Consider the following 27,669-nt stretch of genomic DNA (forward strand, 5'->3'; position numbering starts at 1 on the left):
TTTTCCATATTTGGGTTTAGAAGAATACCTCGGCCCGGGAGTGCGAGACCAGCACCTCCCCGGGTGAAGCGCCAAGATAGCGTGGAAGCTCTGACGCCTGACAGGTGAGGCCGCTTTGGGGGGCTGTGCTGGGTGGAGGGTGGAGGGGCAGAGGTGGGGGCCAGAGGCAGTGCCACTGCCAGCTGACGGGGGTAGGGAAGCCGGGTCAGGCCCTGACCCAGGCCACACAACTACCACATACTTCAGTTAGCTGAAGAGAAGAACGTGCCCATGCACATGCAGCTAAAGCTTTACAGCACGTGGGGAAATTATTCTTTGAGAGGAGGTGGGGGGGGTGGTTTCTAAGCTAGAAACAATGAGGGGAAAAAAGAGGAAAACAAATATTTAAGGCTAAATTGCACAACCTTGTAAAACGAAAGGTCAGAAAGTCATAAATGATATAAAAGCAGGCCGCAGACAGGGTTCTCTGAGTGTTACAGGTGTACCTGTGGGTGAAGTGTGATCTTTAGAGGGAAGTATGAAAAATCAAAACAAAAAAATAGACAAACCACGCTGGACCAGAGTGGTTTCAGATAGAGCAGGAGGCAGGAATTGGAGACGGGTATGGACGTGGACTCAGGTTGTGTTGCCGAGGGAAGCCAAGCAGTGACACAGTAGGTAGTGGGAGGGGTAGGACTTGGTGGAGAGGAGGTTCTAGGCAGGGAGTGGTGGCCAGGAGGAGGCCGCTGTCTGGGGCCACATCGCCACCCTGCCCCAGTGTTTGCCACTCGGAAGAATAGGGCCCTCCAGGTGAGGGGCTGCAGGTGGAGCTGGTGTCCAGAGAGTGCGGCCAGGGGAGGGGCAGAGGGAGGAGGGCGGGCAGCACAGAGGGCAGGACACACCAGGACGCAGGCCTGCTGGCCTTCACTCAGCTTCCCCCCATATTTTGTGATGTTCTAGAGGTAGGTGGTGGCTAAACTCCTCTTATGGGGCCCAGGATGCATGGGATTGATGCAGACGTGCAACCAACAACACTCCTCTTTTTAGGACAGGGAGTGGTAAAATCGTCGCCAGCGTGATTGTGGACACGCAGAACTCTGACAATGAGGAAGACGATCAGTTTGTGGTGGAAGCTGCCCCCCCGCTCCCTGAGATGTCAGAACTTGAAATGGTGAGGCAACGCGAGTGTCGGTTTTTGTCATTGTACTTGGATGACACTGGAGCTCATATGCCAGCGTTTAAGTTGATGGAGACAAAACGTGCCTCTAAAAATTCAGTTAGATTTCTGCCTGCCTTAATTTTGTCATTGCTTTGAGGAGACCCTATGGAAACAGGATTTCAAGAATCAGCTTTTTCCTCCTTGCTCTCCTGTCCAGGTGCCCGCGGTGGACGTAGAGGACGAGGAGAAGCACGGTGAGTGCTGGGCCTGGCAGGTGTGGTGCGGAAGGTGTTGGTCAGGTCTGAAGAGCACGAACTGGTCACTGCGGCATGGGTGGGCGCCTCCTCGCTTGGTGGCTTTTGGTCCGGGAGACAATGGGTGCTGGGCGCCGGGACCCTGTAGCTTGCTGTCAGCAGCCTCTGACATGGTGTGCAGTTACATTAGAGGTTAGACCTCTAGGGTCATTCCCAAATTGACAATATTTATGGCATTATTTGTTCCCTTCCCAAGGATCTTCTTTGATTTCAAACATTTGCAGAAGCAGAGAGTAGTCTGACGAACCCCCTTATACAGGTCACGGCTTCAGCAGTGATGGGCTCATGTTTTCTCTAAGCCTCCTTCTGCTGCAGACCCCTGCTCCCCTAACTGTTCTCAAGTTCTAGAGAAGACCGTTTTCTTTGGTTAACTTGTCACGTGTATCTCTAAAAGATAAGGGTTCTCCAAAACATAACCACAATTCTGTGTGGTATATTAAAAAACAAAACAATTCCCTAATATCATCACAGTTTTTCCAGTTTTATAATTTTTTTTTTCCTGGTTTGAGTCAGAATCCAGATAAGGTCACTGCATTGGAGTTGATTGATCTCTTAGCCTCTCAGCCTGTCTATCGCCGTCCCTCTGCCTTTCCCTTGTAACATATTTGTTGACGAAGCTGGCTGGTTGTCCTTCAGGGTTTCCCACAGTTGACTGTTACTTATTACATGCCCGTGATAAGGTTCTTCACGTGTTCTTCCATTCTTGTAACTTGGTTCCAGAGACTTGAAGAGATGCAGGTTTGGGGCAGGAATGCTGGTCAGTGGTGTTGGTTCTTCCTGACGTCTGTTCGTGACGTTAGCCTGGATCATTAAGGGTCACGTTCTCGTCCTACCCTCCCTTCCTTGAGGTTTAGCTGGAGGACACCGTGGTGCAGAGCTTCCTCCCCCACCTCTGCCCCAAAGCGCAGCCCCTAGGGAGAGGGTTTTCCTCCCAGTGAGTTTGTGTCCTGGCACCGTCCAAGCTGACTAGGGAGGGCTTGTGGGGTGATGGCTGTAGATACCTCTCCTACCTGTATGAAGTCCTGGGTTTTCCTTTAGCACATTTGATGTGCCTCACTTCAAGCCAAATCCTTTCTCACTGATGTTCAGATTGTCCAATATGTAACCGAGGGAGCCTGTTTGAGTGGTTTTTGGGGGCTTTTGACACATCCCAGGAGACTTTGCAGCTTCCTTGTTTTCTGAGACGACCAGATGTTTCAGGCTCATTTTGTGTATTTCCTGCCCCATAGCTGGAACCCTCCATTTCCCCAAGGAGCCTGGCTGCGTGTTGCTTCTGGGTTGGTCATTGTTTTCAGGGGTTTTCTTGCCTTTTTTTTTCTAATGAGAAAATATATCCAAGTTCATACTGGTATTTCCAACGCAGCTTTACTATACTAGAGTCTTTCCTAAATTTTTGATATTATACGTACGTGTCTATCTCATGCCCCAAATCCTGGCTCCCAACGTCGCCATCTGTTTGCCTTACCCTATGGCATGCACACGGCATCTTTAGACCACCACCACCGGTCACTAGCAACAACAATGACTGAAAACACTATCGGGTGTTTCTTGGGAGGTCAGGTCTGTCTGTTCTCAGGTTATGTCCCATCAGGGATGGACAGCCAACCACTCTGTTGCAAAGTTACAAAGCAATTCTTTGTTAGGCTGTGCTTGCCAGTTTGATATTATTAGGTGTATTAGTTTCATTTTGGTTTCAATTTTTAGGCATTGAAAAATCTGATTTTATTTATGTAAAATAATACATTTCCGAGGTGAAATGTACCAAACAATGTATATTCTGAGATTGGGGCCTCCACCTGCCCTCTCCCTGTAGGTAATGGTAAGACATATGGCTTATACTTTGATTTAAAAACTGTAAGTTAGTACATGTGCCTGGAGTGTGTGTGTGCATTTAGCAGTATCTGCGTGTCTCTGTCTTGCTGTTGTGACTTGGCATCGTGTGTTGGCGTTCGTCCCCGAGCAGCGCAGACAAGTCATCCTCACTGCTGCTCACAGCTGAGCCCTCCTCTGCCATCCGGGTGCTTCGGGGCGTATGCAGCCAATTTCATATGGATGTGCATTTGCATGAGACAGTATTCTAAAGAAAATGTTTTGTATGATATTTACCCCCATGGGCAATTTTTTTTTTTTTTAAAGGAAGTTGAAGGCTCTTGAACTAATATAAAAGGAGTATTTGTGCTTAGAAACAGCTCAGAGTTGGCACACCTGTTTGTGGCAAGGTGGCTATATGTTTGAATGTCCATCTACGTGTCCTCATAATTCTTTTCTGTTTCCAATGTTTTTTTTTTTTTTTTTTTTTACCTTTGAGGAGCTGATTTCTTTGAAACACTCTGAAGTTTTTTTTTTTTCACTCTGAAGTTTTATAGTTAATTTCTACCACCAGCTGTATTAGACTATTGTAGACTCCAAGCAAATAAAGATGATTTGAAGCCATGTAGAATATAGATAGAAAGAGGAAAAACAAGAAACTAGTGTTCTTGCCTCCCCTCTGCCCATTTAGAATAGAAGAGCTCTTTAGAGAATAACATAAAATCACTGATTCTCAACAGGAGGACTTGTGAAAAAAATTCTGGAGACCAAGAAAGATTATGAGAAGTTACAGCGGTCACCCAGACCTGGAGAGAAGGTAAGAAGTGATGCCTGCAAATGTGCTCATCAGCAGAGTCCGCTGACACACTTTAAAGCTCCCCGCTCCACCTCCTCCTTGGTTGGGAGGATAGAAAATTCTGGGCTCCTCTGGCGTGTCCTGGGTGGGGGCTCAGGAATCAAGGCCAAGGGCCTGTTCTGCTCTGATCCCGTGGCTGTCCCCTTCCTGCCTCGTCCAGTCCCTCTCCCTGCTTGCAGAGTCGGGAGGCTGGCCGCCTGGCCCTGGCTGCCTCCACACTAAGAGACCAGGGAGTTTTCAAGTCTGGCTTTTAAATCCAGGTGCTGCTTATCCCTGGCCTGCCAGCTGTCTTTCTTGCAGCTGTGGGATGTTGTTTGTTGGGACCCGCAGCTCCTGGCCAGCCACCGCCCCTGAGCATATGACCCTGGGGCAAATACTTGCCAGCCACATAGTAGGCCTCAAATGTCACAGCTACGTTTCTGTTATAGTCACTTTAAAAAATAAGAATGTATCTTCACTTACTGGTTTTGTAACAGAAAGATGTTTCTTGGATAGTTTCAGCAGCAGCCAACAATTCCAGGAAGTTTTACACACATGCACAGATAATTCTGCCTCAGATGTCCGGGTTTGTAATGAAGATGTGGCTTGAAACAGCAGGGAGGGGACTCTGCAGTTGATAGCCACCTCAGGGGGGCCCCGGAACAGTCCCAGGAGAAGAGTGCTCCCCGGGGCTCTATCCACGGCAGCACCGTTGGCTCCTCTGAAAGAAGAATGGTCTTTCTGTGGTCCATTGTCTGTGCTGTGAAATTTTCATGTCATAGGCCTTTTCACAGGCCCGAGGGGCTGTCCTGGTGTCCCTGGCAGTGTTTCTGGGACCCAGTCGGAAACCGTGAGTGTGTCCCTCCAGGCTGTTAATGTAGGCAACCTTTGAAGCTTCAGTTGGTTTAAATTTTATAGCCCTGTTTGCTATGCGATGCACACAAGGTCTGTGCTTTAGGCTTTCGTCTGAAGAGTAAATTTCAGAGTACATACTTTGACTTTAGAAGATAAAAGGGAAAAATGTCCTTGAGTGGTGAACATTTGCTGCTTTAGAAAAGTACAGCTAGGGATCCCTGGGTGGCGCAGCGGTTTAGCGCCTGCCTTTGGCCCAGGGCGTGATCCTGGAGACCCAGGATCGAATCCCACGTCGGGCTCCCGGTGCGTGGAGCCTGCTTCTCCCTCTGCCTGTGTCTCTGCCTCTCTCTCTCTCTCTCTCTCTGTGACTATCATAAATAAATAAAAAAAAAAAAATTAGAAAAGTACAGCTAATAAGTGCTTCAGAATCGGGGTGATGTGTATTGCAGACAGGGAACAAGGAGGCTGCTCTGCTCTGTTTTCCGTAGTACGCTCATAAACATCAGATTTAAATTTCACTGATTGGTCTTCTGAAAAGAGCTTAGAGTTTTAAAATAAAAGCAATTGAAACGTACAGGAAAAGTTGATGTTTTTTCTGCCTCTGCCCCAACCCCACTGTCCGTAGGGCAGCCACAGGGACGAACTTGGTGTGAGCCATACTTTAAACGCAGCTGCCTCTGCTCGGGTGAGTTTTCAGTGCTGCCCTGTTGCTGGCATGTGACGCAGATTGCTTTCTTTGGGCACCATTAAGTTCTGAGACCCTCCCTGTGTGGATACCTGGGGGTCTAGTTCAGTCGTCTTAATTGATGACTGGTATTCCAGTATTTGTTCGTTAATTCCTTTAATGGTGGACATAGGTTTCGTCAGCCTTCCACAGTTATAAACTCTGACGAACTCCTTTCATGTGTCTCCTGGCATGCAGATGCCAGTGTCTCTCGGAGCACCAGTCGGCAAACATTTTCTGAGAAGGGCCAGATAGTAAATATTTTAGGCTGATGAGCCGCGTACAGTCTGTTGCAGCTTCTCAGCTCTGCTGATGTAGCCTGAAAGCAGCCCTGGTGTAGACAGCAGTAAACCATGTGTGTGGCTGTGTTCCAGTAAAGCTTTATTCACAACAACAGGACCCAGCCTGGGGCTGGAGTTTGCGATCCTGCTTTAGAGTCTGTGTCCACGCTCAGAATTGCTGTGCCAGAGCACGTACAGAGCTTCGATTTCACCAGGTGCTGCCAAATTAGTCCTCTAAGTGGCTGTCCCCAGGTACTGTCCCAGTGGAACAAGAGTCTTCCACGTGTGCACCGTCCACAGGCAGCATGGTCAACTTGTGCATCCCCCTCCCCACCCCACCCTGCAGTGGCCCATGCCCTGCAGCCTATGGGGTCCCTCCCAGCCACCTCCCGCCAGGGCCCAGCAGCTGCTCCTCTGCATTTGGCCACTGTGGTTGGTGTTTCCCAGAACTGCAGTTGAGTGGAGTCAGAGGGCATGTGCTCCTGCTTGGCCTGGCTTCTTTCAGTCATCACAATTATTTTGAGATCTGTTTTTCAGCAGGCATCAACAGTTCATTTCTTTTTATTGCTGGGTAGTGCACTGTCTGGATGCACCACAGTGTGTGTATCCATCTGTCAGGTCATGAGTGTTTGGGTCATTTCTAGTTTGGGTCTCTTGCAGGTAAAACTGTGGAGAACATTCACGTACGAGTTCCACGTGGACAAACACTTTGATTCCTTTGGGTAAATACCGAGGAGCAAGACCGCTGGCTCACATAGTCAGCGTATATTGATCTTTCCAAGAAACTGCCCAGTGTTTTCCAAAGTGGTTGTACCACTTATGTTTTCACCACGGCCTGTGAGAGTTTCGGTTTTTTCCTGTCCGCATCAGTGCTTGGAACAGTCACATTCTTTGTGTTTTAATATGCATTTCCTTAATGGCTGATTATGATTCGGTCGTGACTGCTGATTCCTTCTCTTGGCTCTTTTCTTAGTATTGAAGTCTCCGTGTTACTAGCTTTTCTGATCATTTGAGCTAATCCTTTCTCTTTGCTTTACAAGTCAGTTTCTTGAATGGGTATATTCCGTTTTTCTATTTCTTTTGGAATTCAGAGATCTACAGCATTAGTGGCTTAAATGAGGTGGTAGGTGCTTTAGCTCACAACTCAGAGTCTGCAGGTGGTTGTGGCCCATGTGTGACCCTGTGCCTTAGGGCACCTCGTGGTCCAAGGAGGCTGTCCAGGTCCATCCAGCAGGAAGGAGGGAAGGGGAAGAAGACAAAGAGAGGAACATGCCTCTTTCCTTCTAGACTATTTCTCGGAAGTTGTACGTACTACTTCCACTTAGGTGATACTGGCCAGATCTTTGCCAATAAGGGACAGTGAAGTGAAATCCTTACTCCAGGCATCAGTTTGCTTAGGTAACAATCGGGTTCCACACAGACTAGAGTTTGCCAAATTTTCTCGCTGCCTGGCATGTGCAGAAAATGATATTTGCAAGGCACGTGGGTGAGCGGAGGAAGCTGGCTGCCTGGCTGGGGGCCGAGGGTTTCTGGAAGCAGCACATCTCCCACATGTGGGCTGCACACAGGGCAGGAAGCTTGGCTGTGGGAGGGGGAGCAGAAACCAATGTCCGGGCCGTGCCCTCCCCATCCTTTCTCCAGGGAACTGTTTTGTTCATGTTTTACAAAGTCATGGCATAAGGATGTTTCAACTATGCTTTTATGATTTAAAAAATATATCTATAGTTTTCTTTTTCTTCCAAAAATTTTGTCTTTTCTTTTCTTTGATGAGACTTTAAAGAAACTATTGAAAAAAAAAAAGAAACTATTGAAATATGCACCCTCTAGCAAAGACAGCTTCTGGTTTTGCAGATACTCACTTCTGTTTTCATTTCATTGATTTCTCCTCTTCTTATTTTTCCTTTTAATTTCTTTGGTTATTTACGTTTTTAGTCTCTTGTGTAAAATACTTAGTTCATTTATTTTTAGTCTTTGCCATTTGAAATGAATATTCTTAGGGCTATTCATTTCTTTTAAAATTTTAAAATTAATTTTAGAGAGAATGCACTTGAGCAAGGGGGAGGGACAGAGGAAGGGAGGGAGAGAGAGAGAATCCAAGCTGACTCCATGCTGAGTGGAGCCCGACACAGGTCTTGATCCCATGACCCTGAGGTCATGAGCTGAGCTGAAATCAAAAGTCAGATGCTCAATTGACTGAGCCACCCAGGTGCCCTAAGGCCATACATTTTTCTTTAAGCATGCTTTATTTGAATTTATTAAATATTAATATTCAAAATTCCTAAGGATCCTGTTCTTTAGTTTTGAAACATAAGGATTTTTAGAAAGTCTTTTTGTGGACAAGTTCTAATTTCATGTTCAAAGAATATGGTCTGTATGATATCTATTACTTGGAATTAAGCCTTTCCTTGTGGCCTAGTCTGAGGTCAGTTTTTATAAGTGTTTCCAAGTGTTTGTAAAGTGTGTCTGCTCTGTGTGTTTGGGGCCAGACTCCAGTGCCCCTGGTTGATTTTGCAGAGAGGCGACGATAAGACGGCTCAAAACGCATAGGCCACGTCTGCCTGTTGTCATTATTGACTTGTACGTGCTCGTCATGATAGTAATTGCTTGTCTTCCCTCTGTCTCACTTAAAAATTCAGATGGTAGATGTTTGCTCTGCTTTTCATGTAAATCATGTTGTGCCTCTAGTCTGGGTGCTTCTCATTGTTTGGAGGGAGCACTGTTTTCTGTGCTGAAGAGATAATGAGCTTGCAGTGGAGCCATCCCTGCGGCCTGCCTTTGGAGTGGCGCTTGAAGGAAAGCTATTTCTTACTGTACTGATGGACTTGAATAATACATTACAAAATAAATATGCGCATCAGGACTGCTTTGAGCATTTTCTTCATTATCCTGGCCGACTTGCTGTCTTTTCCAGAGGAAATATAAACTTTGTTAATAGTAAGATACTAGCTCACGCCAGCATTTTATTTCTTTCAGATTTATGAAGACGTTGTTGAAAAACAACCAAAAAAGCAGTTTTATTAGTGTTTCTTCTGCTTTAAAAGTACTTGCTTTTTGAACTTTATAAACGAAGATGCTTTAGATGATAGCAACTTCAGAGACAGCTCTCTCACTGCAAAGTGCTGGCCACGGCTTCTCATTCCTTATCTGCTGTCCCTGCTTACCTGCTCTTCCGTTAGCCTTCTTCGTGTCGTGTGTTTTCTAATCGAGTGTAAATTGCAGATGCTTTCTCTTTTCATTGAAATTCTTTATTTTGAAGTCAAGTATTTCTCTGAGTTTCCTTTTTAGTTCATTTAAAGTTTGTGTGATTTTACTTTCTCTGCCTTCTTGGTCATGTAAACTGCATCCTCTGGAGGCCGTACATGTCTTCAGATGAGAACTTGGCGTTGTGTTTACTTTGACGTGAATGCATGTATTTACTGCCCCCTCGGTGAAGGTTGTGATAAGGGCCTCCTGTGGCAACCAGGTGGCAGTAGAGATTGTGGAGCGTCATCCGAAAGAGCACGTATTTGGGAATGTGTATCTTGAAATGACTCTTGATGAGTAAAATGACCTTACCCTGAACATGGTGTATTTCAGTTACAGTAACAAATAGTGAACGATTGTTAGAGCAACTCTTACACGAAAGGCAGGGATTTCGATTTTATTCTCTTGCTTGTGTGATCTGAGTAGATCGCTAGGTTATTTCTTACTTGGGTCACTAGGTGGTGCCGTTTCATCACAAACCCTTGCACCCTCTTCGAGAAAGCTGCCTCAGAATCCCTCCTTCACTGCAAGTCTGCACCTGATAAGAAGAGTATTTTTAGTTTGGATGTTTGTGGTCCTGGTATTATTGGATGGATTTTAATTTTTTATTTTTGCTAGAAGTACTGTTTGCATTTAAATTGCTGTGAAAGAAAGAAAAGGGACATATGCTAGATGTTCTTCACTGATGAGACTTGAGCAGCCAAACTGGGGAGCTGCCGACATGGACTTTAGTCATCAAGAGTGAGTTCTTTATTCTAGGGAATAAGGTGATTGTTTTATGTTCCCAAGTATTGCAGTGCCTTCCAACATGCACATGGGGGATTTTAGGTTTTGGATATAAACTTGCTGCCAGCAAATAATCAACAATGTCACTTAAAAATATTTACAGATCTATGGCATGGATATATTATAGACCATGAAAATGGAAACTATCAAGACATCACATGTATATGAACTTTGTGAAGATAATTATGAGTAAATAGGCCTTCTTTGTATAAACAAAGGTCCTGATGTGGATAAAATATCAAAATACTGTACCTGAAGAAAAATGTCTACGTGACTTAAGAAAGTTGGATTATAAAACTGTGACCAGCTCTAGTCTGACAAACATTTCCAAACTGAATGGTCCTCACCTTCTGGTTAGTATGTCTACTCGGTGAATGATAATATGATGAATAAAGACTTTATTTTTAGTGCCAAGCTCCATGCCTACTAGCATGGAGTCTGCTTGGGATTCTCTCTCTCCCTCTGCCACCCTCCCCCTTGCATGCTCTCTCTCTCTCTCTCTCAAAAGATTTTGCCCCCAAAAAATAGCAGCTTAACATTTGTATTGTATATTTATCGCTTTTCTAGGTTTACTCAGTTTGGCCCGATCAATATCCTGTTTGCTTTGCATAAACAAATCTTTACTTTGATTGACTTTTGACAGCCTGAGTCTAGCTGTAAATTCAGGTGCTAAGTGGTGCAGGTGCTGGTGTGGACACAGGGGCACTGTGGCGCACAGAGGAGGGAGGAGGGAGTGATGAAGTAGCAGCCCCAGGATGAAAAGTGGCTGATAAGGATTAGAATTCAGGACCAAGTGACTCACAGGGCTTGGAACAGATGGGCGAAGCTCAGCGACACAAACACAGGTTGTGCAGGGAGCAGTAAGGGAGCAATGGGGATTCAGCACAAGTTCTGGAAGCTGTGGCCACCCGCGACTGATGATGCCCTGGCCCCCTGAACTGTTCTCACTGGTGTGCAGAGGCCTGAAGACGGTCAGAAGTACCCGGTGAGATGTCAGGAAGGTGTGTCCGGGGGGAAGGGACCTTAGAGAGGAGACGTGTACCCCTGAGCCTGGGTGAGCTGGAGGTGAGGTCTGGCTTCCTTCCCCCCTGAGAGTGGTGTTGCTGGCCGGGTGTCCTGCTTGCCCTGGTGGTTCTGCCAGTGACCAGTGACCGCCGTGTGGGGGCCATGGCAGCTTTCCTCCCTCGGGCCGCGTTCCTGTGCCTTTAATGTCACCCCCGCCTCGCGCTCCAGGCCTGCGTTCCACCTCCCATCTGGCTCCTGGGCACACGGGCAGCTTGGGGACCGCAGGTGTGTGTTGGGACACAGGTACACGTGGGGTTCTCTCTGCTTTAGGTGGAGCAGTTGCTTCCAGGATTATTTTAACCCTAAAGTTCCATGTTTCTTTGGCTTCTCTTTAAACAAGTTGATTTCTTGATAACTTTTTTTCTTATTTCTTAGTTATTTTTGTCCTTTCTGAAACCTACCCATTTGTGCTGAGATATATTATTTGATTTTCCTGGTTGCTCTCTTTCTCGTTCTTGTCTGTTTGCTTCTGATGTCAAGAGCGGCTTCCAGCAGAGCGTGCTGGCGCTGGAGGGACGGGCTGGGCTGCTGAGTCAGGCTTGCTTGGGTGCAGTTGAACTCAGGGCTTGAGGGCAGGAGGAGAGACTCAGGAGGAGCGGACGTGGGCCAGCCGGTCACACAGCCTTGTCCTTTTTCTGCAGGAGATGGGTTTCAAGGGACTTTCTACAGTGACGAAAAACTGAAATGCTCAGCATGAAAGTACTCTGGTTTCCTACCTGTAGCAGTGATGCACGTACGAGTTTTCATAGTAGTGCGTTATCGAGGTTTCCTGACGGAATTCTCCAAACCTTTCTTTCTGGCTGAAGACCCCTCCCCACCAGCCGGGACCCCTTTAGTAACTGATGGAACCCCTTGGAGAGCTGTGTCAGAGAGGCCAGGTCTGAGCGTTACTTCGGGGTCTTGCCATACGTAAGCTTTAAACTTCACAGACTATTCTTATATCCTTTACAAGAAAAAAAAAGATATTAAAATAAAATAGAAATGTGTTTAGTTTAGACATTAAGTTATTTATAAATTGTAAATACACCGTATGTGAACACATACTCTGAAGTACGCTCTTCCGTGTACACTCTCATGTTGCAAGCAAGACTCATTCTAAAAGTTTTATTTGTTATATTTTGAAACTCGAGAGTAATTGCCAAATATTAATATTTTTGGTACTAAGATTCCAGGTAGCTCATGAAAGCTTTATTGTACCGTGAAGAGTTCGTTTGCAGTGAAAAATGATAGAAAATAATGTAATACTAACAAGCAAACCAAATGCAGTTAATGTTTTTATACAACCTTAAAAGCAACTCTTGAGGAAAAGCAGATTTAGAAGCAGGTCAGACATTCAGAGTTGTGAAGAGCACTTTTGAGAACTGTTGGATACTTCAGAGATGACTGATCGTGAGATTCAAGGTTCAGATGCAGCACGTTGCCCCGTCCTCGCGGGGTCTCTGCTGTTGGCCTCCTGTTGGCTGTGGTCTCTGTGCAGCGTTCAGCCTCCAGCGGGGGGAGCGGATCTGGTTCTGGGATGGACCCCTTCCCCGATGGCCCATCGTGTGGGTGGCAGCAGGAACCGTAGTGACCCAGCCTTTGGTGAGCGTCTGCCAAGTGGGGCTGGGGCCATGAGCTCGGCTGTGCGGTGGCTGTGCTGTCCCAGGGACTTCTTGTGTCCGGGTTACAGAAAAGTTAGGAGTGGAATACAAGGAAGTCCCTGCACCCCCAGACTACTTGAGAACAAATTGCTGACTTGTTGACTAGATGAATTTCAGCAAATGGAACAAAAGTTAGAAGAGACAGAGGGAGATGGAAAGGACTAAATGGTCCAATGTGAGGCAGAGTGACATAAGCACACCTGCACTTGGAGGGTGGATGTTCTCACGATGCTTCTGGAGGACAACAGGGCCCAGTGGGGAGGTGCCGTGGCTGTGCTGAGCCCCACGCTGACCAGTGGGTGTGCTTCTAGCCCCTCACATCGTGACTCCCGACGCGGAGCCACGTGGCTTTCTGCTCCAACGTGGAAACTGTAGTCCGGACAGTAATACAGACTGCAAAGTAAAGTGTGATAAGAATGATAAGCTTTCTGACCTAGCTTCATGAGATGTTAAACAAAGTCTATTTTTTTTTTTTTTTTAAGGCACCTGTCACAGCAGGAACCTCACCCCCTGTGGGCCTGCCCTCAAAGGGGCTTTCGTGCCCCAGGAAAGAACATGGTGTGAAAAACAGTAGGTTCTTCTCAAAAGAACCAAAGTCAGATTTGCTTTTAGATTTGCTCTGTGGCCCTAAATGTCCAAAGAAGAGGGGACGATAGTCACAGCATCATAGCATTTGTGGAAAAGCAGGTTGACTCAGGGATTCTATTACTTAGGTTGGCATTACATATGTAGAAATAAGGCAAGATTGATCTGGATAATGCAAGGGCTCAAAAAAAATTACTGCTCTTGGGTTCTTGGGGGGAAAATGGCCTATGACAGTCTCTCTAGTTAACTAGGAAAAGTAAACATGAAAAGAAGCCTCAAACCTACAGCTCTGGACCCTACTTGTACCCTGGGTGTGTGGGCACAAGGAAAGCAGCCAGGCCAAACTGAGCAGAGAGGTGAGTATAAAACACGCCATGGATTTCAAAGACTTAGAAGAAAAAGAACATAGGGATGCCTGGGTGGCTCAGCAGTTTAGCACCTGCCTTCGGTCAGGGCGTGATCCTGGGGTCCTGGGATCGAGTCCCACATCAGGCTCCCTTCATGGAGCCTGCTTCTCCCTCTGCCTGTGTCTCTGCCTCTCTCTCTGTGTCTCTCATGAATAAGTAAATAAGATCTTAAAAAATATATATTGGAATTAATTTGCCTCTTTTTTTTTTTTTTTAAAGATTTTTATTTATTTATTTGATGGAGAGAGCACAAGCAGGGAGAGTGGGAGAGGGAGAAGCAGGCACCCTACTGAGCAGGGAGCCCGACGTGGGGCTCGATCCCAGGACCCTGGGATCATGACCTGAGCAGAAGGAAGATGCTTAATCAACTGAGCCACCCAGGTGTCCCTCCCCTCTTAGTTTTTAATGAAGTGAGTCGAAACTAGTAGGAAATAAAACCGGTTAAGTAAATAGAAATTGAGTGTAACTTGAAACTGTCACTATGGAACTCAGTGCAAAAGTCTTAAACCAGTTTCTGAAAAGTCAGTTTTATGGGGGAAAAAAAAAAACAGTAAGACTTGATGGTGGGGCAGAGGGCCAAGGGAGGTAACACATTAAAATCATTGTCCAAAACTTCCCCCTTTGCTTTCTTTAAGGTATCTTTTGGTGACTAAGTGCTTAGTTTTAATGTAATCAAAATTTCTCAGTCTTAACTCCTAGGATTAGTGTTTTTTTGTGTCTTAGTTAAGAAATCCTTCTCTATTCTAAGCCGAGAAAGGTATTTATTCTTTTTAAACGTTTAAAGCTTTGTTTTGACATTTCCGTCCTTAATCCACCTGGAGTTGATTTTCCCGTGTCCTGTGAGATAGAGATGCAGTTTCTCTTCAAAATGAATAACTAGTTTTTCCTCCTTCCCACATTGCTCTGCTGCATGTGAAAGTTTCGTGTGCCCGCTTTCTGGACTCTGTATGCCAGAGGTTAGCAGATTTTTCTAGAAAGGGTCAGAAAGCACATATTTTCAGTTGTGAGAGCCACGCATACTCGGTCGCTGGTATTCAGCTTCGCAAAAGCAGCCATAGATGACACCCAGATGAATGACTGTGGCTGGGTTCCCATAAATTTTTTTTTAATGGATACTAAAATGCAGATTTCTTTCTTTTTTTTTTAAATGCAGACTTCATAGCACTTTCATGTGTCACCAAATATTACCCTTTAAATCTTGTTTTCAACTATTTATTTTGTAAAAGCCATCCTTAGCTCATGGGCTGTATAAGAAACTAGGCAGCGGGCCAGCCCGTAGGCCGTGGCCTGTCTCACTGACCCTGCCCGATTCCACGCTGCTTTGAGTAGCCTTATGAAGAGGCCTCGTATCTGGCGATTTGGCTATTGGCCCTTCCCACTTCCGTGGAAGTCCCGTAAGCAGCTTAGTGAGCACCACGAAAGCCCTCTCGGGGACTAAGTAGGAGTGTCGGTGAGCAGTGATCTCGCTCTGTATTCGGTCTTTAATGCTTCTCAGTAAACATTTGTGGTTTCTTTCTGGAGCCATTGTGCCCCTTGTTTGTTAGATTTGTATGTGGACACTCTGGAGGTTATTCTGCTATTGGAAATACTCTGTCTTAAAGTTCTTTTCTAATTGTTGGTGGGTAGGAATGCTGCTGACTTATAACCGCTTCCCTGATAAACTGTTGTTGTGTTTATTTTTATTTTTTTCTTGTTTTGAGAGATAATTATATATATTTTTAATTTAAATTCAATTTCCTAGCCTATAGTATAACACCTAGCACTCATCATATCACATGCCCTCCTTAGTGCCTGTCACCCAGTTACCCTGTCCTCCCACCCGATAAATTGTTGTTTTAAAAATATGTGTTGATTCTTTTGTGTTTTCTGTAGTATAGTAGCAGCCGGATACTAATACAGAGAAATAGCGAGATACAGATACTGTTCTCACAGTATCTGTTCTCGCCTCTGTTTTGGGACAGGGACATCTGGAGGTTAGGGGACTTGTCTGGGGCTGCGGGACCCCTGAGTGCCAGAGCTGGGATGCGAAGGCAGGCGTCTGGCCCAAGTCTCTGCCCTTCCCCATGAGCTGCCCTGAGGCCCCGTGGCCTTGTTCCTCCTCTCCAGGCCTCATGCTGTCCCTGCTGGTGTCTAACTGGACAGATTAGCCTGGGCCTCCTGGACGGGAGAGGGCAGTGACCGTGATAGTGGGCCACCTTCTTCCTTTCTGATTTTTAGTGACCGTTCTTCCAGAATTTGTCCTTTTCTAATGATACTTACTATAGCATTTAATAAAACATTAAGAAAGCTTGATATTTTTCCCCACCATGGGGCTTTATCATGAATGGGTGTTGAATTTTATTAAATGCTTTTCCTGCATTGAGATGACTCCATTATAGTTCTTTAATTCGCTAAATGACATTTATTTTTTAAGTGATCCTTACATTCCTGAGATGAAACCAACGCTGTTATTCTGTGTTATCTTTTTCATCCACTGGTAGATTCTTCAGGTTTTTTTTTTTTTTTTAAGCTTTTATTTATTTATTCATGAGAGACACACACAGAAAGAGAGAGAGAGGCAGAGACACAGGCAGAGGGAGAAGCAGGCCCCATGCAGGGAGCCCAATGTGGGACTCAATCCTGGGTGTCCAGGATCAGGCCCTGGGTTGAAGGTGGCGCTAAACCGCTGAGCCACCCAGGCTGCCCCCATCCACTGGTAGATTCTTTTTGCCAATTATTAGCGTTCTTTTTATGTTGGTGGATGAAATGGACCTGTGATTTTCTTTTCCTCATATGATACTTGTGTTAGTCCCAAGGTTAAAAGTGAACTGAGGAGAGTTCTTTTTCTCTTTTCTAGAAGAGATGGTAGATGGTGGAATGGTATGTTTCTTGATGGTTTGGTGGGAGTTGTGTGTAGAACCATTTGAGATGATGTTTCCTTGATGGGAAGCTCTTAGGGCACAGCTGTTATTTTTATATTATATGAGCAGGCTTTCTCTTTCTTCTTCAGTCAGTTTTGGTGTCAGTATCTTTTAAATTTTCAAGTGCCCTGGCAAAAGTTCTGCATAGAATTCTTTAAACATGTGCTTTATTTGTAATTTAGTTTAGTTTTGTTTTGTGTTTTTATTAACAATACGACTAATTTGTATTTTTTCTTCCTTTTTTGAAGCAGTGTTTCCAGAAACTTGTCTGTTAGTCTTTTTAAACCACCAGTTTTTGGCTTCATTGGTCTTCTCTTTTGTATCTTTGTTCTTTTCACTGATTCCCAGTTTTCTTCATTTCCTTCCTTTATTCTCTTTGTGTTTATTCTGTTGTTCTTTTAATTTCTTAAGTTGGACTCTCACATTGCCAGTGTTTATTTAGCCTTTTTTTTTAACCTTAATATAAACTTGTTTTCTGATTACAAGTTATTGTTTTTATAAGTCAGGATTTATTCATCATCTGCCGTGCACTGGCTCTATTCCAGGAGTCTGATCAGAAATGGATGTGCAACATTATCAAATGTCTTCTTGGCAGCTATTGTATATTAATAGAATTCCTAATGTTGAGCAATCTTTATGTTCCTAAAATAACCTTTGTTTGGTCATGGTCTATTATTTATCCTAAAGCAAAACTGTACTTAATTTACCAATTATTTATTTATTTGTACGCTTTGCTTATTTTTTAGTAATATCTACACCCAGTGTCGGGCTCGAACTCACATCCCTGGGATCAAGAGTTAATGTGCTCTACGGGACACCTGGGTGGCTCAGCAGTCGACCATGTGCCTTTAGCTCAGGGCATGGTCCCGGGGCTCCGGGATCGAGTCCCACATTGGGCTCCCTCCATGGAGACTGCTTCTCCCTCTGCCCGTGTCTCTGCCTCTTTCTCTGTGTCTCTTATGAATAAATAAATAAAATCTTAAAAAAAAAAGTTACATGCTCTTCTGACCGAGCCAGCCAGGAACCCCATTTTACTAATCTTTTAAAATAGAAGTCCATATTCATGTGATATTGGCCTGGAGTTTTCATGCACACGTGTGCTCCTGTTGTTAGGTGTTGGAATCAAAATTATGTTAGTTTCATATAGTTAATTTTTTATAAAACTGTTTCCTGTGCCCTAGAACAGTTTGAGTTAGAGGAGTGATCTGGTTCACAGAAGCTGTGGAGCCTTGGGGCTGGGTACCTTCCCTCCCTCGTGGAAGAGGTCGGTCTTCCCTGGGGGCTTGTCTCCCCAGGGCCACTGATCAGAAGCAGGAACTCACTTCCTATTCGATGAGGCCTGAGATCCCGGTTGCTCGGAACCCGCGTGGCTCTGTGGTCAACTGTTGCTGACTCGTCTCAGATTCCTTCGCTCCTGGCTGCAGGGCATGTGGGTCTGAGGCACGGAGCCCTGGGAGGGTCCTTTAGCATGCTCTCCTGTCATTCCTTGTGCCATCCCTATCCCATCTGCACCCCAGAAGCCCCATGGCAGGGGCTCAGTGGGATCCTGTGGTTGTGCAGCTGGTTTCTTCCCCTCTTTGGTTGTCTGTGGGAGGTAGGGAGGGTAGGGAGGAGCAGGTGTTTGTACATAATTATGGGCCTGTTTTCCTGCAGGCCAGGCCTCTTCCTGCCCTGGTTTGTGCTGGCAGTCCAGAGTTATCTGGAGGCGGGCTGCTGGTATCCCGGGCCTGGTGCACCGTAATAGGACCTCTTGGAGAAAACTGCCATTTGGTTAGTCAGAGACTCTTCCTGTCACCATGCAAGTCCCTGCTCACATACCAGCTCTTCAAAGGGGCCTCCCCTGATCAGCCGGCTTCATTAGTCCTCTCCACCCCATTGCCCACTGGTCTCAGATGCCACCTTTTTTCCTTCCTGGTCTCAATCACTCACTGAAATTGTGTGGTTTTGGGTTGACCTTTTCAACAGCTGGAGGAGTAGAGCATACTGAGCACAAGCCAATCCCCAATCTACATCAGCAGGTCAGGTTACCATCCATAACACAGTATTGCCATCTTGGCCTTACTGCTTGCAAGGGTATTTAGGACCTGACTGTCCTGGTTTGAATTTTCCTCTGCTCTTCCAGCCGTTGGACTCAGTCCTTATATTCATCATTGGTTCTGTGAAATGTATTTTCTTTTGAAGCGCTTCTAGTTAATAGGTTTGAATGTTTCTTCTTTGGTTCACATGCCAACCATAAGGTGGGTTTCATATTGCCCAGAAACTGCCTTGTAGGATTAATGGTTAATTTGGGTGTGATTAGTTTGTCTGGTATTTTTAGAGCTATGAAATATGGTCAGAATTTAGGAGGCTAAATATGTAAAAATAAAACTGGAACCAGAATTAGAAGATTGTAGCAATAGGCCCAATAAAAAATGATGACTATTTTAATAAGACATTTAAAGTAGCAAATCCAATTAGTTAATAAAGGGATGGAAATAAAAAGCAAAACAATTTAATAATCATAATGGTCATTTCCAGAGATGATAGTGAAAACTATCATAGTGAAAACAAAATACTTCTGTAGTGTATTTTTTTAAAAGATTTTATTTATTTATTTGAGAGAGAGCATGAGTGCCAGGTGGGGGGTGAGTGTGCAGAAGGAGAAGCAAACCCCCTGCTGAGGGGGGAGCTGGACATGGGGCTCGATCCCAGGACCCTGAGATCATGACCTGAGCCAAAGGCAGATGCTTCACTGAGCCACCCAGGTGCCCTTAGGGTATGTTTTTAACTTACATTTTTTGCTGCCACTGCTTGTAGCATAGAAAATGATTATAAAATGTAAAGCAAGTAAACTTTAGAGTCTTATGTCCTTTGAAAGGTACTTAAAGTGTATCTGCTTAGAGCTGCTGATGCATTAGAACCATTCAGAGAGTTTTTATTAAATATCAGTGCCAGGGCTCCTTCTCAGACCTGTTAGATCAGTCTCTGGGCCGGGACCTGGCATTGGTATTTTAAAAAGTTCCCCACGCAGGAATCAGACATCGCCATAGAACCTCTGGCCCAGCTGGCTGCTGGCCTCTGTTGGTTCCTGTGCACAGAGAGGCTCTTATCACAATTTTTGGCTAGAAGTCTATTTTGTCTAAGAGAATGCATGGCTCTCAGGGTAGCCCCGAGCCTCCTTTTGGGATTTCCTGGGAGGCAGGTCCACTGCTGACCGACTCCTCAGAGCTGCTTGTCTGGGAGCGGCTGTATGTCATCTTCTCCTCTGAAGGACAGCTTTGCAGGGTCCTGTTCTTGTGGGCACTTGGCCTCCCTCAGCCTTCAAGTGCATCATCTCCTCCCTCCAGGCCAGAAGTCTGCTGTGGTCTTAGGGCTTCCTTGGGACGTGCAAGCTTTTCTCTTGCTTCCCTGAAGATTCTCTTTGCCAGTTCTGTTATAGTATGTCTGGGGAGGATCTCCCGAAGTTGAGTTTGTTTGGTGAACTTCGTGAGCTTCATGAACTTGGAGACCCAGACTCTCCCCAGACTTGGGGTATTTTCAGCCGTTATTTCTTTAAATAAGTTTTCTGCCCCCACTACCCCCTCTTCCTTCTGGCTCCAGTAATTTGCAGATTGCTTCATTTGATGGGATCCCATCGATCACCTGGGCTCTCTTTACCCCCTTTATTCTTTTTGTTTTCCTCGAGCTGGATAACTTCAGATCTGTCCTGTAATTCACACATTCTTTCTTCTGTTTGGTTCTTTTTTTAGGATTTCTATCTCTTTGTTAAACTATTCATTTTTTCCATGTATTATTTCTTTGACTTGTTGAATTGTCTGTCCATCAGGAGGGCACACAGGGAGCCAGCCACATGGTGGGGGTGCACGTGGGTGAGGCACGCTGAGTGCTCGGGATGTTGTGGGCCAGCAGGGGTGGGGATCCATGGGCAAGGTGTCCCCAGCAGCTCGTGGGTGGACTTCTCAATGGGGTCTGTGGTGCAATTGGACCTTGTCCCTTTGATGTCCTCTGAGAGTCCTGTCCACCTCTCTCCCAGCTGCTCCTGGGCCCCTAGTCATAGGATATACATCCTGCACAGCTAGGGAGGCCAGGTGCTCCCTCACATGCTATCACTTAACCCCACAGGAGAAATTACGAGCTGAGGTCTCTCTTGGTCCTATGCTGTGCCCCATTGGAAAAGTGATGGTAAAGGGTGGGTAAAGTTAGATTGTTCCTTCTCTTCCCCTCTTCAGTGTGTCCAAACTTGTTTTTGCTCCGATGGTGTACTGGAACTTCTTGGGGCACTTGGGATTGCACACAGGCTCTCCGATCCATGGGTAATTGTCTCAGATGGTTCTCTGGGCCCAGCTGGAGTCTGGCCCTCCCCGTCTGCCGGTTCCAGAGTGTCAGCTGCCCCATGGAGGGGCCTTCACCTCCATGGCTCAGTGGCACCCTCATGCTCTAAGCCAGCGCCAGGAGGTTGTCCTCACACAGCGAGCAAGGTTCGGGGTGGGCTGCCCCCTTGTCCTTTCTCAGGCTCTCAGATGTGGCCTGGAAACAGCTGCTTCTGAGGGTTTGTTCTGTTTTATGGTTGTTTCCTAGTTGGGTTCCAATCTTTTCATTCTGGCCAGAATCTACTTGGTATATTTTAAAAGAATTAATAGAACCTTAAAAATCTGTACCTAGAATGGATGTTAGAGATTTAAAGAACAATAAGAACTAAAAGTTCATGGTTAGGAACTAGTAACTACTACTACTATTTTTTTTTCTAAAGCATGTAATTTATTATATGACTAATACTGAACTAGAACCTATCCTAGGAGCAAAGATCTACCTCTGTTATGTAAATATGATTGTTTCCGTGAATAGTCAGCGCTTCCTGTTCCTCTCATTTAGGCAAGAGGCAGCCCTCCCAACCTAAAACAAATTGACCTCAGTGGTTGCAGCACCCTTTAAACATGGTTTACTTCTCTTAGGTTTAACCAAGAAACTATTCTTGAACCAAATAAGGTTGCAGGTAGGTGTGTTTTCTCTTAATAATAAATGGCGCATATAGAATTCAGGATCCCTTACAACTAGAAACGTGTAGTGAACGAGGAGTGGAGGGAGCTCATGTCTGCACCAGGCAGTGGGCATCCTAGGCAGCAGTGAGGGGCTGCTTACATTCCCCCCCAGACTCGGGAACGAGGCTGTGAAACAGTCCTGTCCGGCTACACGGGGGGTCCTAGTTAGCGCAGAGACACGTGAGGTACCGAGTTCTTCATGGGATGAGACAGGATCATCGTTATTTGAAGATCACAGCAGTCCACCAAGTAAATTGATCCTCAAAAGGTTAACTGTTTGGAAAAAAGGTATATGATGGCCAATGTCAAAACAAATATACAAAAGTCAGTATTTTTCCTACATGTCAGCAATAGCCCGTTGAAAATAACGTGCATAAAGCTCCCCTTCAGAACTGGAAACAAAAACCTAACTTACTGAGGCATGCATTTAACAAGAAATTTATAGCAACTATTTTGAGAAGCCACAGAATTTTACCAAGAAATATAAAAAAGGCCTGGAAAAAGTCGAAAGAGTGTTACCGGATGGGAAACTCCGTATGATAGAGATGTTATTTCCCTCAACTTAGTTTATAAATTTAATGGAATGCCAATAAATATTCAGTGGATGTTTTGGAGCTTGGCAAAGAATACTCTAGAGTTCCTCTGAGAGAATAAATATGTGAGAATAGCCTTTCATAAAGAAATGTTTGAAAGACCAGTCTGAGGCCAGCATTATCATATTCTTAACTCCCGTGACTTTAAGTAGAGAGGGGGTCGAGAGGGGATCGTTGTGGCTGAGAATTTGAGTTCTGCCTTTCCCCGCTGCCCGCGGGCTTTGTGAGTGCCCGTCTGGTCCGTTTCGTGTGTGAGAAAAGGTGGGTTCTTAAGCCATTTCCAGTCTTCAGGGCCGTCAGAAAGGCCACGTGAAGAGACCTCTCTCCTGCGCTGCCCTGACCCTTGGCCGCAGCTCCAGCGACCCCAGTGGGTCTCGGGCCTGCTCTCTGGTACCTGTCGCCCGTCGCTGCCACGGGCCCTCCCGTCCGGAGCGCGGCTAAGGCGGCGGCCTCTGGCTCTGCGCCACGTGCTGGAGCGAGCGCCGCGCATCTGCCGTCCTGCGAAGCTTACCAGGCAGTGCCGAGGTCTCCTCAGGCCTGCGGAGTGGCGCGTCGCTGTGGTCCCCAGCAGTTGATCCGGTCGGTCCCATCCCCGCGTCCTAGGTGGGGAAGCGGAGACGTGGGGTTATTCGGTCTGCGGTGGAGCCCGAGTGGCAGAGGTAGGACGTGCCCCCAGCCGTGGCGCCCTGGGATGCGCCCCTTCGTAGGCGTCCTGCTCGGCCTGGAGCACCCGGGCCCCTCTGTAGTTGCCGCCGCAAGCGCCGCGCTCACGACCGGTTCCCGTGGCGGCAGAGCCCGCTCTTGCTGCCGCCGGGCCGGGTTCAGCGCCTGCACCTGCCGCCGTCGGAGCGCCGCGCTGCCCTGGTTGCTGCGTTCTTGTATTTTATGCATAGAAAGAACATCTTGGTTCGTGAAAAAAATTTGACGTCACTTGGCACAACCGTTTTTGGAAAACCGTCTGACACCGCGTCACAAAGTCGCAGACTTACCCTGTGGCCCGCGGCGCCCCTCGTCACTGCACGTCCCGAGGGCCCTGTGCCCGCGCCTGGCTCACAGCGGACCTGCGTAAGGGCTGCCGTCGCCGTCTCTGGCTGTCATGACTTACGGTTTAGCTACTCAGGAAAATCGCTTTTCCCCGACAGTGGTTGTGATAGCCGCAGGCCCGAACAGCCGAGTGCCCAGCAGCCGCGTGGGGAAGCGAGCCGCGGGGGGCTCCCGTGGCGGAGTCGCACCCGCACCGCGGGGCTGCACACGCACACGCGCCCCGAGCTCGGTTGAGCAGGAGAGGCCCACGGCGCCGCGGGGGGCAGGTGCGCACGGAGGGCGGCGTGGCGGCGGCGGCGGTGACCCAGCCGGGGGCTGCGGACTCGCTTTATCATTTTGTTACCCGGTGACGGTGGACGTGCTGCTCCGGATGCACAAGACGGTTAAAACACGCGGTGCCAGCCTGCTTCGTCTGGCGTGACCCGCGCGAGAGGTGCGTGCCTGGTTTCCAGAGAAGCTGGGCGAACGGGACACTCCCCACACTGACTGTCCGTCTCCGCCTTTCCCTCGCAACTTGGATGCGGCGATCCTCGGTCTGTGAAGAAAATGAACTTTTGGCAGCTTGTACATAAATCACTTCCTGAGGTCATGGGAGAGTGTGTTATTGAAAGCAAATATTCGCACTCGCTGATTTACTATTCCCTCTGCGCACCCCGCATCCATCAGGCCTTTGTGTATTGGGTTTGCTTAACGTAGGGTAGAGTGCTGCTCAGGCGTGTGGCGACCCTCGGATCCGGCGACTGGGCGGAGGGCAGCGCGCAGGTGCCACACCCTGCCCTTGTGCCCCGAAGTCTGCTTCTGAGAGGCTTGTGGCAGTGTCTGGGGCTCAGGCTCGTAGGGCATTATTTATAAAATAGTACTGGTTTCTCATGAAGCACTGCGATTGAAAGGTAAAGAAACAAACTTTTTAGTTCATAGCATTTATTTAAATGACTCAGAATAAATCACTGTAAACTTGAAAATCACCATAGACACAAATGCTCACATTTCTGGGGACAAGTGTGTGTGTGGTCAACGCAAAGTCCCAGAAGTAAGTAACTGTTCACCTGAAAAATCTTGGAAAATCACTTTTTCTAAAGCACACGTGTGAAGCGGCCAGCCAAACGCTGAAACGCTTTGTCAGAGGCCTTCCTGCCAGAAGGCAGCTGAGTAAATAGTCTGCAGCCTGCACGAGAAGCAGGAGGCCCAGGAGGCCGCAGGAGGGTGGGGGCGGGTCCCCAGGGGACACTCTCTGCTGCCACCCCGGTGGGCCTCCCCCGGGGGAAGGGGTGCCGGGGCAGGGGTGCCGCAGAGCACCGCTGCCGCTGGTCCCGCCCGGCCCAGAGCAGAACCACGGGTCTTCCAGGAAAGAGTTCTGAGATCTAATTTCATGGTAGTGGTTATTTACGTTTATCGGGTGGAGATGGGAAAGGGAAGGTGTCAGTAAGGAAGGTGTATTTTTGATGAAAGAATCTGTCCATCCGAAGCTGGACATAGCAACTTGTGAGTTGGTGCTGACACCATATAAATGTGTTCTTTTGGAACACACCGGAGCACTCAGAACACGCCTGACCCAGAATCTTTTGTAGCTGACAAGTTAGCTTGAGGTAAAAGAGCTGCATCAAGGCCAGTGAGGCTTGCAGTTTTGTTCTTCGTGTCGGATAAATTTATGATAACGGTTAACGTTTATTGAAGGTTTACTATGTGCGAGGCACTGAGCTGCTTATTTTATATTATCCCATTTAATCTCACCTGCAGGATAAATATTATGATTTCCATTTTATTGTGATGAAACCGGGGTACAGAGAGGTCAAGTCAAGCTCCAGGGCCGTAAAGTTAGGAGGTGGTGAAGCCAGATGGGCACCAGCTTTGTACCTGCCAAGCACATGCTCCAGACCTCTCACGGCGTTTCCCCAAAGTCTTCCTACATTCTAGGTTGTTTGAAGTAGTATTTTGCGTAATGATACAGTTTCATTATTTTTTGCTCTTCTGTTTCCAGAAATTAAGCGTATTTCATATGACTCATTCCTATGTGGTGAATATGGTAGTAGATTCTCATATTTTATTATACATATTAAAAGTCTATAAAGTAAGGGTTTATAGTGGTTATGTTTGTCTGGAAATTTGCTGATGTAGCTGCATGGGCTATATATAAATCAGCCTATCATCAGAGATGTGTAGGTGTGCTTTTGAAGCAAATAATCACTGACTTTACCCTACTCTGCCATGTTCATTTAAATGAAAGCTTTCTAAAAGGAAAAAAAGCCAGAATTTTGGTGTTTTGCGGCACTGTGTTCGCAGCAATAATAAAAGTCTCTCTTGACTGTCATAATCACAGCCCAAATGCATTTTGTTTTGGATTCTTAATCCCTTAAAACTAAAGTTATAAATTCAAGATTAGTGTTCCTAATTCAGCTTGGTGCTGTGATACTGAACTATGGGGGAGTTTGACAGGGTGACCTAGAATAGGAGGGAACTTGGCCATTTAACCCCTCTGTGTCTTGGTCTACCTTGTAACTCACCAGTTTTATTGGACATTTACAAATATTAACCCCCCCATCCTGAGTTCTATACCTTGAACAGTTTTGTATCAGACTCAACATAATGCCAAATACATGGGAATTACTTAATAAGCATTATGAATATGTTTTACTGGAAGTTTGTTTAATTTGTTAAAGGTTTATTCATTTGTTTGAGAGGAGCGAGCACGTGCGTGCACAAGCTGGGGGTGTGGCAGGGAGAGAGAGAATCGCAAGCAGACTCTGTATTAAATGCAGAGCCTGATGCAGGGCTCGATCTCATGACCCTGAGATCATGACCTGGGCTGAAATCAACAGTCAGATGCTCATTGCCTGAGCCCCCCAGGCGCCTCTGAATGTTTTAGTAGAATTTTAAATCGTTCAGCTAAGTTAATGAGAGATTTACTAATCTGTGTACAGTAAAGACAACACTTTTTCCTCCATAAGTCGTTTTTTGTTGTCTGGAATTCATTTTAGTCATTTGCCGTTTTATTTTAAAGGCCTTTGTGTGGCCACTAACTTTTCTTCAGCTTAAGCTTATTTTGAGACAACTTTGACTCACGTGCCGATGCAAGAAATAATGAGGATTTCCCACGTAGGCAGTTTCTCCCACTGATGGCATCTTGTAAAGCCATAGTACAGATCACACCCAGGATATCCACCTTGATACAGTCGAATACACAGCAGTTCCGACACCACAAAGGTCCTTCTTACTGCCTTTACAGCCACACTTTTCCCTCTCTCCCACCTCACCCTTCCTCAGCCCATAGCAACCACTAACTATTCTCCATTTTTATAATATTGTCATTTCAGGAACATTTTTTTTTTTAAGATTTTATTTATTTATTCATGAGAGACCCAGAGAGGCAGAGACACAAGCAGAGGGAGAAGCAGGCTCCATGCAGGGAGCCTGATGAGGGACTTGATCCCATGACTCCAGGATCACGCCATGACCCTAAGGCAAGCGCTAAACCGCTGAGCCACCCAGGTATCCCCAGCAAGAACGTTCTTTAATTGGCATCATAGAGCATGTAGTTTTGGAGCTTGGCTGCTTTCATTCAGCGTAACTGTCTGGAGATCCATCCAGGTGGTGGATGAATCAGCGGTTCATTCCTTTTTATTGCCAAGTAGTGTTCTGTGGTGTGAGTGCAGCACAGTTCATTTAACTGTTCACCTGCTGAAGAGCATCTGGGTTGTTTCCAGTTTGGGGCTGCTCTGATTACAGCCTCTATAAACATCATGTACAGGCTTCATGTGAACGTGACTTTTCATTCCTCTGGGATAAGTGCCCAGGAGTATGGTTGCTAGGTCAGATGCTGGTTGCATGCTAGCTTTTAAAGAAACTGCCATACTATTTTCCACAGGAGCTGTACCATTTTACACTCCTACCAGCCAGGTACAAGTAGTCAAGTTTCTCTGCATCCTCACCAGCATGTGGTGGTGTCACTATTTTTTAAAAGCCATCCTGGTAATGATATCTAACTGTGGCTTTAATTTCAGTTGCCCTAATAAGATAACATCTTTTCATGTGTTTACTGGTCATCTCTGTATCCTTTTTTGGTGCAACCTCTGTTTCTGTCTCTTGGATTGTTTGCTTTTTTGCTGTTGAGTTTTGAGGGTGTAGATATTTTAGATACTAGTGATTTGTCAGATACATGGTTTCAAAATATGTACTCTTACTCTCTAATTTGTCTTTCAACCTCTCAACAGGGTCTTCGGCACAGCAAAAGATTTAAGTTGTGATAGAGTCTACTTTATCAGTTTTTCCTTTAATGAATCATGCTTTTGGTGTCCAGTGTGAGAACTCTGCTTGGCCTTAAATTCCAAAGATTTTCTCCCAAGTCTTTTCTTAAAAGTTTTATAATTTTACATTTTGTGTTTGAGTCCATGATCCATTTTGAGTTGATTTTTATATAAGGTAGGAGACTCAGGTC

The 27,669-nt window shown here is 46.2% G+C and overlaps 1 protein-coding gene across 20 annotated transcripts in view; it reads left to right on the top strand.

Annotated features, from left to right (window-relative positions):
* Window positions 1-27,669, top strand: part of TRAF3IP1 (TRAF3 interacting protein 1) — a 58,626-nt gene that overhangs the window by 24,204 nt on the left and 6,753 nt on the right. For 9 of the 20 annotated variants that reach the window (XM_049101242.1, XM_025463640.3, XM_025463645.3 and 6 more), the window contains 5 exons: window positions 21-104; window positions 1,027-1,150; window positions 1,356-1,392; window positions 4,002-4,078; window positions 5,577-5,636. In XM_049101242.1, coding sequence (XP_048957199.1) covers window positions 21-104; window positions 1,027-1,150; window positions 1,356-1,392; window positions 4,002-4,078; window positions 5,577-5,636 — 382 coding nt within the window. Of the gene's footprint in view, window positions 1-20; window positions 105-1,026; window positions 1,151-1,355; window positions 1,393-4,001; window positions 4,079-5,576; window positions 5,637-10,088; window positions 10,339-27,669 lie in introns of those variants that run through there. The other 11 variants (XM_049101243.1, XM_025463642.3, XM_025463646.3 and 8 more) reach the window with 5 other exon arrangements.

The sequence above is a fragment of the Canis lupus genome, chromosome 25 (assembly GCF_003254725.2).
Source record: "Canis lupus dingo isolate Sandy chromosome 25, ASM325472v2, whole genome shotgun sequence".
NCBI lineage: Eukaryota > Metazoa > Chordata > Mammalia > Carnivora > Canidae > Canis > Canis lupus.